A 13,223-nucleotide genomic window follows, 5' to 3' on the forward strand; every position below is an offset into this window, starting at 1 on the left:
TTAGCTACTTATCTAATATCATAAAAATATTCCATTAAACATATTTAATATTTATAGTTTCCAGGTATGTAGGACTTTCTAATCAAAGAATAAATTATCCATAAAGCTTTGATTTTAAATAATTTTTTTATTTTCCTGTTAACAATTTTATATCAGTCTTACAGAAAGCATATCTGATATTGGTGATATTTTTTTTAAAAATTGGGTAACTCATATATAAATAATGTCAGCCCTTTTGAATGGTAATCCAGGTTCAACCGAACATCTAAAGCCGCGTTGTGGCTTAGGTAGTGCTTTAATGCAGTGAACTGTAAAGAATTTTAATTTATATTACATCCATAATAAAAAAAGCTTCTAAAATGAGACAAAAAAACTAAATAAATTTATCAATAAATATCTAGTAATGTGGTTAAGAACTTTTTGCCTCTAACTTTCTTGCACGTCCAACAAAATTTGTTCAGAGCCACAACAAAATAATTGCGCTTGTTTAAAAGGAAAAGAAAGAAAAAAATAGTATTTGGGAGTTCCGCAATGTCTTTATAGCTATTTATTATATTTATGGACAAGTGTTTAGGAATGTCCGCCTTCGACGAAGAAAGTGCGGATCTCGAGACAGTCAGGGTACGTGGGTTAGATTTCGCAGATGCTAAGGTTATTGAAAATTTTTTTGACTTTTTCAACTTCATTTTAACTTTTTAGTTAGAGCGAGCAAATAAACGCTTATATTTATTACGAATAATTTATTAAACGATTTATTAATGTTTATAACAATATTATCTTGAAATAAACTAGAAGATTGCGGTTTTTCGCTATTTTTCTATTTTTCTTCAGTTTTAAATTCCGGGGAGTTAATAATCAATTCAAGATGACAAAGTTAATTGCTTATATAATTTATTACTATATTAAATTATATATTTTTATTAGTGCTGGAAAGTTGCGTTTTTTCCAAAATTTTTTACTTTGCACGGCCTTTAAAATTATGAAATAATGATAAATTAACATAAAAATGTAATCATTTTCTAAACACTCTCCTTTTTTTTATACCTCTTTTGGTGAAAAACTAAACTACCTTCGTAAAAAATTCTACTTTTCGGATAAAAGTTCCACTATTTTTTGCAAAATAAACTATTCGAAAAAAATAGACTTTTTCGTTAAAAATTCATATTTTTGGTTCAAAAATTTAATTGTTTGTTACAAAATTCAAGTATTATGTGATAAATTCAAGAATTTAAGAAAAAAATGTTCTTTCAGGGTACAAAATAAATTTTCTTTTTAAAATATCATCTGTTTGCTTTAGGATTCAACTATCATATCAAAAGTTTATCTATTATGTTTTTATAATTATATTTTCCTTGAGCAATGTTAGTTGGCTGCAATTTTTTCTGAAATTTTAATCTTTTGTTCACTTGTTGCATACAAGGTAATAATTAATTGGAGTTAAAGAACAAGATTTTTTAAACAATTTATCATTATTTTGAAAACATTTTTTTTTATGTCAGAAAGTGGCAGCTTTTTTCAGAATTGTTCAACTCTTTGTTCACTTTTTACTTAATTTGAGGTGATTATTAATGTTATTTGAAAATTATAATTATTTAACAAATTAATTATTCTTTCTGATAATCTTTTTTTCTGACAACCAGATATTCAAAACATTTTTCAATATTTCTATATGAATCATATTGAATGTAACCCTTTTTTGAAGTAATTTCCTTATTGCTTGATTAAAAATTTTTAAAACATTCGCAAAAAAGTAAAAATACCTTATTTCAAGAAATGAAATATAATTTAATATACGATTTTTCTTAATCTTACTTTTATCATTTAGTGATAAATAAAATGTCAAAGAAATTTGCAAAGTTTCAGAAAAGACAAAAACTGTCTATTATTACTATAGAATAAAATTTTTATAGACAATAAGAAATTGTTTAAACTATTAGGTTTGCTAAATTTAATTAGTTATTTCTTTACATTAAACCCTAATTATAAAATGTTTCCAAAGTTGAAAATTTCAGATCAAATCGTAACTTTCTGGCATTCTAAGACGCTATTGTTATCAATAATAAAATATTGTCTCGAAAGTTATTGTTTTTAAATTTAATTTTGTATTGCCTCGCTCTTGCTGAAAAGTTGTTATAAAGTTTAAAACTGAAGAAAAAATAATTTCATTCATTTGAGAAAATGTGTGCTAAAAGAAGAAAAAAATGTCATCAGAAGCAAAAACTCGAAAAAAAATTGAACACTTATGGAGTTTTTTTGGGTCCCTATTAAACAGGTTCACATAGCGATTTTTTATTCCTATTTTTGTTAATAGAGACGCATTTATTTTGCGTGAAGTGAAAAAAATTGTTATCGGCTTATCCATGAAAATTTAAAGAAAAATTAGGCGTGTGCAAAAAGCTAGAACCCCGATACTTGACCGGGCTGATTCGAGCTTTAATTAGTTCGACTAATTAGATCTTTTTAATAAGAAGGTTATAATTTTTGAAATATTTAAAAATATTTCTTAATGTTAATACTAAAAAATTATAAGTTTTATAAATATTTACAGAAATAAATTTTCTTACCCCTAGCGATGTCTTGGCGCGTGAATTGAGCCTTAAGACCATTTGCAAGTCTGAGGACACATTGATGGCTATACATAGTATAGTCCTTCATCCACGATTCTTCAATGCATCTAACTGTTAATCAATAAATTAATCTTTAATTACGATTATACATTCAAAAATAATGTTTTAAACCATAAAAATAAAGAATAAAAATTATTAAATAATAAATAAATTATTAATTGCGTGGGTCCATTTTGTGGTGAGTTAATTTGATGGTTAAAATATCTTCTCCAAACTTTCGAATTTAATGTATTGCCCAAATTTTTTAGTTTAAGACCCACATTTTTTAAAAACCTTTATAATGCGATTAAACAACAAACAAAAATCAATAAGGGGCTCAGAAAATGAACGAAAATTTTTTTATTTAATTTTTCACTTAAAAGCATACACATCACGGATTATCCATGCGCAAGTAGAGAAAAATGAATTTTTTGTACCGAAATAACGTACAGCCCACAAATATCAACCAAAAAAAGTTTATTATATTTGTAAACGATTTTTTGAGATAGCTTTTTAAATTAGGATTTCGATTTTTTAAAATAAAAAGCATAACGAAAATATGGAAATTTTTTTAATTTGACGTTCACGGAGCTCGTCAATAAAATAAAAATTGTTAAAATTATCTATGTCTGATAAAATAACATGGTTAAATATATTCTAATAGTATATAATTATATGAAAAAATGGGTTTTAAACAAATTATTTGTTAAAAAAAGAATGTTTTTAACAATTTTCCAAAATTTTACGTTTTTTAAAGTTATATTGCAAGAAATTTGGATTAATACAATATAATGATAAAAAAATATCTTGTTGGGATTATTTTTGTTATGTATTTAAACAGATTTAATAGACAAATGCATTATTCGGGAATTTTTCGGAAAAAAATTCGTTTTTCAATGCCAGTCCAATTTATTGATCAATTTTATGAATTTTTTTATACAACCTTAGTGAGCAAATCTATTATTGGGGAACCTTTCGATGGCAATTTTTTTATGCCAGTCTTTGAATGGGGAAATTCATGAGAATCCAAAAAAACTAATAATCAGCTGTTAAATTTTACATTTAAAAAAAAGTTATTCACTGGCTCTGAGTGTTACGGAAATTATCATTAAGTTCCTGACAGAAGGGACTAACATTGAAAAAACTAATTTTTTCGACGACAAATGCCCGAATAATGCATTTTTTTAAATTAAATTTGCTTCGAAAAATCATAAGATTAGTCAAAAAATTATAAATTTTTCTCTAAATACCATAAGGTTCATAATTTAAAAAAAATAACCTTAAAAGAAAGGAGTTATTCTGTCGAAAAATTAATAGTTAATACATTCTTTTATTGACTTTGTTTATAATATTAAAAATAATAATCTTTAGAAGAAATTTATTTCTCATTGTATTGTTTTTATCTAAATTTATTGAAATATCAAAATTGAAATTCTATTTTAAAAATTTGGCTCGAAAGCTCTCTTAAAATCCTTTAAAGATTAAAAAAAAATCAAATTAAAACATCAGAATAACATTTGAAACGCAGCTTATGATTATTTTGAAATTTTAAAAATTTAAAAAGATAAAAAAAAGTTGCTTTTACGTGAAATTGCAAACAATAAGATTGTCAAACACGAATAAACACATTAATTCTTAATACATGCTTCTAAATTAATTTATAAAATATCTAAAATCATTTTAAAACTACATTAGTTAATATCTCCAAAATTTAGATAGTATGCATTAGTTGTGGGGTGTCAATCAATGCTAAAAATTATAAGCTAAATGCAACTGATTGGTTCGAAATTAATTTTTTCTGTTGATCGAAAATTCAAGTATTTAGCAGAAACTTTTTTTTTTGACTAAGAAATTTTTGTTCTAATACATAGTTTTTGTTCAGATCTAGATAACAAATAAAATAAGAACTTTTTAAGACAGCGAAATAATATTCTTTTAAATGTGAAGCAATATTTGAACTTAGATGCAGGGTGAAAAACAGTATAGATCAAATTGTTTTATATAGCAAAAAGGCACTTGAGTACTTGCGAGTAAAGTTTCGAAAATTAAGTTTTAAAATACGCACTCAAATTGATTAATGAAAGTCAATGATAAATCTTCCTCTAAATAATAAAAAGAAAACTGTTAGCTAATTCAAATTTAACCCTTAAACTTATCCAAATTCCCTTGGAGGCAGGAAGGCACTCGGTGATGGGTCTCAGAAATAAGGTTGTTGAAATAATACCACTTTTCAAAAATCTCGTAAAAGGTGGGAGAGAAATTCTGTGACTGGTGATAGAAATAACGTTAGGCAAATGACTACCACTTTCGAATGACTCCTGATGGGAGAGAAGGTACTTCTGTCACACATCACAAATATAATTTTCTTAAACGCCTACTATGTTCTAACGTATCTTAAAGCCATGTAATGAGTGGGGCAGGTGACCAGATTCCTACCTTATCGCCCCTTTTGTTATTTTCTAACTTATTTTCGCACGAAGTGCCACATCGAGTTGAAAAGTTGGGATACTAAATATAAGAAGCACTAAGAATGGTGGGTCTGGTTCTAATTTTGTATAATCATGAAAAAAGTATTTTATGGTAAATAATTTTTCTTGCTTTTTCATAATCTTTAAAATTTAAGACCAGACACACCTTTCTTAGTGCTTCTTATTTATTATTCCAAATTTTTAACTCGATGTGGATCTTCACGTGAAAATAAGTTTGGAAATAAAAAAAGTGGCGGTAAGGTAGGAATCTTGTCACGTGACCCACTTCTCACATGGCCTTAAAGGGGTTAGGGAAAAGGAGCTTATACCTGACACTAATCACACTTTGAAAATGCTAATGCTGATTCATTTCGTACAATTATCAAAATTCACTTAGGGCAGGAAAGCGCATCGGTGACGGGTTTTAGAAATAATGTTGTTCAAATAATACCACTTTGCTAAATCTCGTAAGAGGTGGGAAACTACTTCTGAGACTGGTGACAGAAATAATGTTAGGCAAACCACTACCACTTTCGAATGACTTCTGATAGGTGAGAAAGCACTTCTGACACGCATCACAGATATCATTTTTTTAAATCCCTAAGGTTTTCGAACGTCTCTTAAATGAGTTGGGGGAAGGAGCCACATCTGACACTAATCACGGATGGAAAATTCTAATGCTAATCCAACCTTTACAATTATGTAAATTATCTTGGAGGCGGAAAGGCGCGTCTGCGACGGATCTCAGGAATAATGTTGTTCAAATGATACTACTTTCCGAAATCTCATTAGGCAAATGATTACCACTTTCGAATGACCCCTGATGTGAGAAAAGGAACTTCTGTCACTCTTTACAGATATCATTTTTTATCCCCTACTATTTTCTAACGTCTATTAAAGGGCTTAGGTGGAAGAAGCTATTCTTGAAACTAATGACAGTTAGAAAATGCCAATTTTAATTCAACCCCTACACTTGTGCAAATTATTTCGTGGGCGATAAGGCGCGTCTGTGACGGGTCTTAGGAACTGATATCGTTTCGATAAATGTGGAAAAGAACTAATGACTGTTTAAAGAAATGACGTTGTAAAAATCCTACTCCTAACTAAAGTATAGTAGGGGGTAATAGACACCTCTGTCATTGGCCACAGAAATAATGTTGTTCAAACCACTACCCTTGTCCAAATACTCTCAAGGGTCGGAAGGCTTCTCTAAGACGGTCCTAATGAAAAATGTTGTTTAATCCCCTACCATTTTCGAAAAAGACGTTGAGACTTGAAAGCACTCCTTTCACTAGTCACGGAAATAATTTCAGTTAAATACCTCGACCTTCCCATTATCATGTAGCTATCGGGAAGGCGGGCCTGTAATTGGTCACAAAAATAATAAGGTGCAAACCACTAAACCTGTCCCTACCCATTTTCAAAAACTTGTGGTGGGGATTTGGGTAGGTACCCCTGAGATTGATCACAGAAATGATGCTGGTAAAAAAAAATCGTTATCCAAAGTCTCTTGGGGATGAAAAGGCTCCCTTGTGGCGGAAAGACACCCCTGTGGCTGGTCACAGAAATAATTCTGTTGAAACTCCTACTTATCTCTGAAGTCTCATGAGGAAGGATGGGAAGGCATTCACGTGACAATACATACAAATATTTTTTTTCAACGTGTAAACCTTTCGCACGACTAATGGAAGGGGCGGAAGTCTCCTAGGGAGATTATATATTAAGCACAGATTTTGAATAATAATTAAATAATAAAAAAATTTTAAGTGGATATGAAATATATATGCGCTGCGAATTTTTTTTCAAATTAAATAATAATTATTAAATGAAATAAAAAAAATAACAACAGAGATTAAACTTTTGGTCATAAATAATTCTAATTAAATTTACTAGATATTTTAAATGGAATTTTTTGTAAAGCTAATAATCATCACTCTAAATCAATCTTTAATTCATTCTAAAGATTATCTCTAATTTTTCACATAAAGCTGTTTAGTAAAATAATATTATCAAATATTGGTTAAGTTTTATAATGCGTATTTTGATAGAAATTACAAAAGAAAGAAAATATCGCGTATTATTTCAACGATGTGCTCTGCTTGTCCAAGGATTACGAGTATATAATAAAATAGTTTATGCTTCGATAAATAGCCATTTTTTATTATATTTAATTTACTATTTTCATTTTCATTCCATTTTATAATTAAATTTTATTGTATTTTAAGGCCACATTGTAAGCTAAAAATACCTAGAAAACTTCTTCGAACCTTTCAGAAAAACCTTCTCACAAAAAGATTTAGATTGCTCAAAATTTGCTTGACTCTCACAAAAATCAAATCTGTATGTGCGCGAGTTATGCAGCGTCTTGAAAAATGATTTTTGTCAAAAAATGTTGAATTTTTACTGACTTCAGCGGCCGCAGAACATGATAATGCACAACTCATAATTTCCGTTTTAAATATCTAAAAGTTCCCATTTCATTAAAATAATAAATTGTCTAGATTTCTTTAAATAGATGTAAAGTTCAAAAATCTACAGATAGCAATGACCGAAAATAAAAACATACATTCTCATTCTAAAAATATAAAAAAACCAAGGTAAAATTTAATTTTCAATTTTTGTATGAAAATAAAAACTCCCCCAGATAAAGCTTCCCAGATAAGGTTGTTTGATTTTGGTACCAAATTTTCGGTTGCTTGCCTTTTTATGGCCAAATTCGAAACAAAAGTTAAGCTTTTTGCGTTTTTGTTAGAAAACAAATTTAAATATTTTTTACTGTGGGATTTGTTTCGTCCAAAAAAGTGAAAGATATTTGGCTGCTTGTCCGAATTTCGTATTTAAGACATGAAATTTATTGTTGAACTCACCTTCAGCTTCCTCTAGGGTGTGGAACCATTGAGCACTAACAAAATTGTGAAAAATGCAGCCGAGAAAGACAAAAATTAAAAAACGCATAGCTGTTAATTCAAAATTGTTTTTTTTTTACAAATTTGGTTTTAAACTTTGTAACTGAAGAAGAGAATATTCCTTAAAATATTTCGCTTTATATATACAACGTTTACCCCTACTTTTTCATGATATTCGAGATAAAAATTTAATTCTGATAGTCTTCCGAAAACTGTTTACTCTAAAAGTACCGAATTGGTCCTAATAAAACGTCTTTATGGCACGAGCTATATATCTTTAATGTTGCGTAATTTACAGCCATTAAATATTTTACGAATGTAAAAAATAACTCATACGACTTGATGATAATGTGCGGACACTTCAATATATGCAGTTTGATTACAAATTTTAATAACTTTTAATTTTCTTAAAACTAGTGTACAGCAACTGTAATTAAGTGATTGTGATTTCTCTTTCGTTAAATCTCCTACAGCTTTAACGAAAACTATTATGATAAATGTATCGTATATTTATTTCTATACCTCGGCAAGGGATTTCTAATTCAAATACTAAAAAAACAGGACGAATTTCATTTATTACGATTACCTTAATACTTGTTTTTCATTTTGCTTTACATTTTATTATCAGTCACCCAGAAAAATGTATCATGTCAATTAATTTATCTTATCACATTTCATAATATGCATTGGTATCAAAAGAAACGTGTTTTCATTGCCTTTTCTGGCGTCAAAAAAATACGCATCTGTAAGAAAGAAATAATTTTTTCATTAAAAATTTTATTGCACCTTTCGTCACTTTTCCACAAATCTATTTTGCTTATTTTCAATTTTTTTGGTATTTAAATTAAAAATACGCAGCTTTCTTTTTTCCAAAAAGTTAACATTTTCATTTTTAATATATTTTTACAACGAGAGTTTATAAAAAAGTTTCAGATCTTCTTTGGTTGAGCAACTGTTGTCATCTCATTTTTTTCAAGTAACGTATCGTTTTTCCAAAAATTTAATTTTTTTATTTTCAAAACTAAATTTTCACTAATAAAAGACAATATATTCTTTATTTTTTGGTTGAATAACTTTTGTCTAAAGATTAAAAAAAATTTTTTTTGGAACATGTAAATTTTGATAATGAGAACTGCGAAAAATGTAACTATTATCTTAAGTCAATCGACTCATTTCAAATTACTTAATCTCTGTTTGATTTACTTCCTATGTGTGTAACATTGAATGAAAAATAAACATTTCGCAACTCAGTTTTTATTATTAGCAAATGAGCTCTCATTAAAAAATACTTAAAAATTTCCAATCCGTCTTGCTTTAATTTTATCCTACGTCAATTTTAAAATTGAATGATTAATCATCTTGAATCAAAAAATTTTGGGTTTATCTTAGAAACTTTTTATTCTTTTTTTAAGACTGAGTGGCATCTAATGATATTGAAAAATTGGGTGGAATTTGTTTTTAAGATAGAATTGAAAAATTATTTTCTACGAGATTCTCGTGCTATTTATGATTTTTATTCATTATTTTTACTGCATTAAATACTAATTTTTTCTGATAATTAACTGTTTACATATATTATTTGAAAAACTCGTTTTTGTTTTCAGCGTATTTATATTAAAATTGAGTTATAAATTCGCGGTTTCGCATGGAGAAAATTATTCAAAGTTGTTAAGGATGAATTGGCATATATGAGCACCCGTGAGCACTAGCTCCATAGGATAACAGGTCTCAGACCTGATCGTTTGCAATCGGCTACGTTTTGTGCTTTTGATACGTTGCCTAGTGATTTTGTTTATCTGCCATGTTCTCCTTTACTGCATGAATAAATGTCTATCTTTATTTAAGTAAAAATATTTTTGTACTGTTTTCACCCTCTCACGTTAACAGGTTATGGGCCCAGGAAAGTTAAACTAAAAAATAATAGTATTAAAAAAATATTGGTGCACATATTTTTCCAAGAGACTCAAAAGTACTCCAAACACAAGAATCTGTTAGGAAGGTTAAAACATGGAACGCGATGGATTTAAAGGCGAAAGCTGATTTAATTTGTCGATCAGCCCTTCGGACCTCAATGAGATTGAAAACTGTGAAACATCACGAGAAGTCTGGGTCAAAGTACAATCAATTTACCAGTCGAATGGACAAGCAAGAAGGCAACCCTACTGAAACAAGTAATTTTAAAAAAAATGACAAAAGAGAAAGATGCACGTATGATGTTTGGTCGTTTTTCGATGTTCATGGATTAGCTTGAAGAAATGGAAGTGCAGGTGAACGCAGATCTTCTCACAATTTTACTATTATATAGTTTGCCCGAGAATTTGAAAACTTTAAATGTGCTATCGAATTTAGAAAAGAATTACTAAAACCTAAAATTCTAAAAGTAAAAATTCTTGAAGAATCTCACGTGCGTAGAAGCAAAGTTCGAGAAAATGTACAAGGTGCCATGTATACGAATGTTTTTAAAGCAAAGGGACATTTTCGCAAGAACCCTGGTAATCCAAATAGACAAAATTCTGGTGGGGAGGGAAGCGAAAAGTCTGATGAAAAAACTTTCAAATTTTAATTTTCTTGGTGGAAAAAGGTGGGACATAAGGCAAAGGATTGCCGAAACGCAGATCAGAACGCTTGTTGTTGCATATAAAAGTTTTAGAACCTGTGTGCTTCGCATTTCTTTTCCGTAAATTTTGCGAATAATGCATCAACCGGAATAAAAGGTAAAGGTACAGTGAACATAAAAATATGCGGAAATAATGAATCTAAATCAATAAAGCTTGATAACACTTTGTTTGCACAAGATTTACGTTCCGATTTATTGTCTGTTGGAAAGATCACAGACAATGGGTTCGAAGTTCTTTTTTGAAGGAAGGACGCAATAGTATTTGACCCCAATAGAAATCCTAAAATGTTCGCGGATAGAATTAACGGTCTATACTATGTTCAAAAACAAGTAGAAACTGCAGCAGCGACTACAGAGTCAAATCTATCAGATCTTGAAATGTGACATCAGAGGTTGTGTCACCTCTAACGAAAGAGATTTGAAAAAACTCATCTGTGAAGAGAAAGTAATGGGAATTAAGATTCACTGAGATGGCAGGCTGCCGACCTGCGAGACATGTCTGAAGAGAAAATTAACTAGCCCTGTCTTTCCGAAGGGATCTGTTCCCAGCACTGAGGCACTAAGCATCGTCCATACTGATATTTGCGGTCCCTTGAGAAAAGATTCAATGGGAGGGTCAAGGTATTTTACCACATTTATCGACGATTGTACTGGTTGGGGAGAGGTACATTTTCTAAAACACAAAAGTGACGTACTACCAGCTTGCCAAAAATACAAAGCACTAGTCGAAACTCAAACTGGTCAGTGGATAAAAAACTTACAGTCTGACAACGGAAAAGAATTTTGCAACAAGAAATTCGATTAAAAAAAAGGCTGACAGGTGCGTACACACCGCAGCAAAATGAACTGGCAGAAAGAAGAAATCTTACCCTGGTGGAAATGGCAAGGTGTATGCTGATACAAGCAGATCTTCCAGCTTCATTCTGGGCAGAAGCAATTACGACTGCAAACCACATCCGAAATCGATGTCCATCTAGCAGAATTAAGGGCAGAATCCCTTTCGAAATGTGGACTGGTACCCGGAAAGGGGAAGTTCGGTGCTTGCTCGAAGGAATGCATTTTCGTAGGTTATTCTGATGAATCGAAAGCCTACAGGATCTGGTTGCCAAACGAAAAGAAGATTCTAGCTTCGCGAGACGTGGTGTTCTTGAAAGATTTTAGAAAAATCGGAGAGTATGAAGAATGTATCCCTAAGGAGTTTTGGATAAAGAAAAAAATTTTGAAATAGGAGACAAAAGAACTTACAACTACTCCTAACCTTGAAATAGAAATAGAGAGGAGAAACAACCTTGAAAACCTAGAAATGGAAGAGGAAGTTGCAACTCTAGATCTCAAAATTGCAGCTCATCCACAGGAAGAAGTCCAGGCAAATCCTGCAAATCCTCTCGTTGATGAGGGGGAAAGATTGCCTACTTGAGGTCCGAGACGCCAGAAAATTATTAGGACTGGACGATGGGGAAGACCTAAAAAGGAATATGACTCCATCAACGAGAGAATCGACGAGGATGATCCTGATGAGATCGCTGGAATTGCTGCTGAAATTTGCATCAAAGATGCGTTATCTGGAGAAGGCTCAAAATAATGGAAGAAGGCAATTCAGGACGAATTTAGATCTCTCATAGAAAATAACACATTCGAGGTGCATAATCGCTCAGCTGATCGTAACGTGATTTTCTGCAGTATAGTACTTCGGAAGAAATACTGAGTCAACAGAGAGCTTGCAAGAAGAGAAGCTCGGCTCGTGGCTAGATGTTTCACCCACAGACCCGGAATCGAATTCAACGTGACTTTTGCACCGGTCTCCCGCCTAAGCGCAATAAGAACTGTGATGTCTGCGGCTGTCGCACAGGACTTAATCATTCATCAACTGGACGTCACGACCAATGGCAATGGCACAAAAGTTTGGATGAAGTAATGAAGAGCCTCGTAATGAAACCTCTGGAATCTGATCCTGCCTTATACATCGCTAAATAAGGGAATCATCTGATGATTATCGTCATCTATGTAGATGACTTCTACCAAAAAACAATGGATGCTGAAAATGAAACAGCACTTGATGGCCATTTTCTCAATGACAGATCTTGGCAAAGTCAGCCACTGTTTAGGAATGGAGTTCATCAGGAATGGTCAGAAGTTTCAGATGACGCAGAAACTATACACAGAAAGTCTTCTGGATCGTTTTGGAATGAGGGTTTCGAAGCCCGTTATGACTCACCCGGATCAAAGCATCAAACACATCAAGCCAGAATCAAACTCTAAAGAGGAAATGGATTCCTATTCATTTCGTGAATTGGTAGGTTTACTTATGTACTTGGCTATAGGGAGACGGCTGTAGTCGGATCCAAGCACGAGAAACATTGAGTAGGATTGGGAATACATCCTACTGAACCAAGATACTGTTTGCCCACGGTTGAGGGGAAGTGTTGAGAATGAACTTGCATATATGAACACCCGTGAGCACTAACTCAATAGGATAACAGGTCTCGGACCTAATCGGTTGCAATCGGCTACGTTTCGTACGTTTGATGCGTTGCCTAGTGATTTTGTTTATCTGCCATGTTTTGTTTTACTGCATGAATAAATGTCTATTTTTATTTAAGTAAAAATATTTTTTCACTGTTTTCAC

At 31.1% G+C, this 13,223-nt stretch overlaps 1 protein-coding gene across 1 annotated transcript; it reads right to left on the reverse strand.

Moving 5' to 3' along the window:
• Positions 1-210: 210 nt before the first annotated feature.
• On the reverse strand, positions 211-11,656 carry LOC117181034. Its single transcript, XM_033373603.1, has 3 exons — positions 11,539-11,656; positions 2,565-2,678; positions 211-308 (listed from the first exon to the last, which is right to left on the reverse strand). Exons 1-3 carry the CDS (start codon positions 11,654-11,656, stop codon positions 211-213), a joined length of 330 nt encoding a protein of 109 aa, XP_033229494.1.
• Between the last annotated feature and the right edge of the window lie 1,567 nt (positions 11,657-13,223).

The sequence above is a fragment of the Belonocnema kinseyi genome, chromosome 10 (genome assembly GCF_010883055.1).
Source record: "Belonocnema kinseyi isolate 2016_QV_RU_SX_M_011 chromosome 10, B_treatae_v1, whole genome shotgun sequence".
NCBI lineage: Eukaryota > Metazoa > Arthropoda > Insecta > Hymenoptera > Cynipidae > Belonocnema > Belonocnema kinseyi.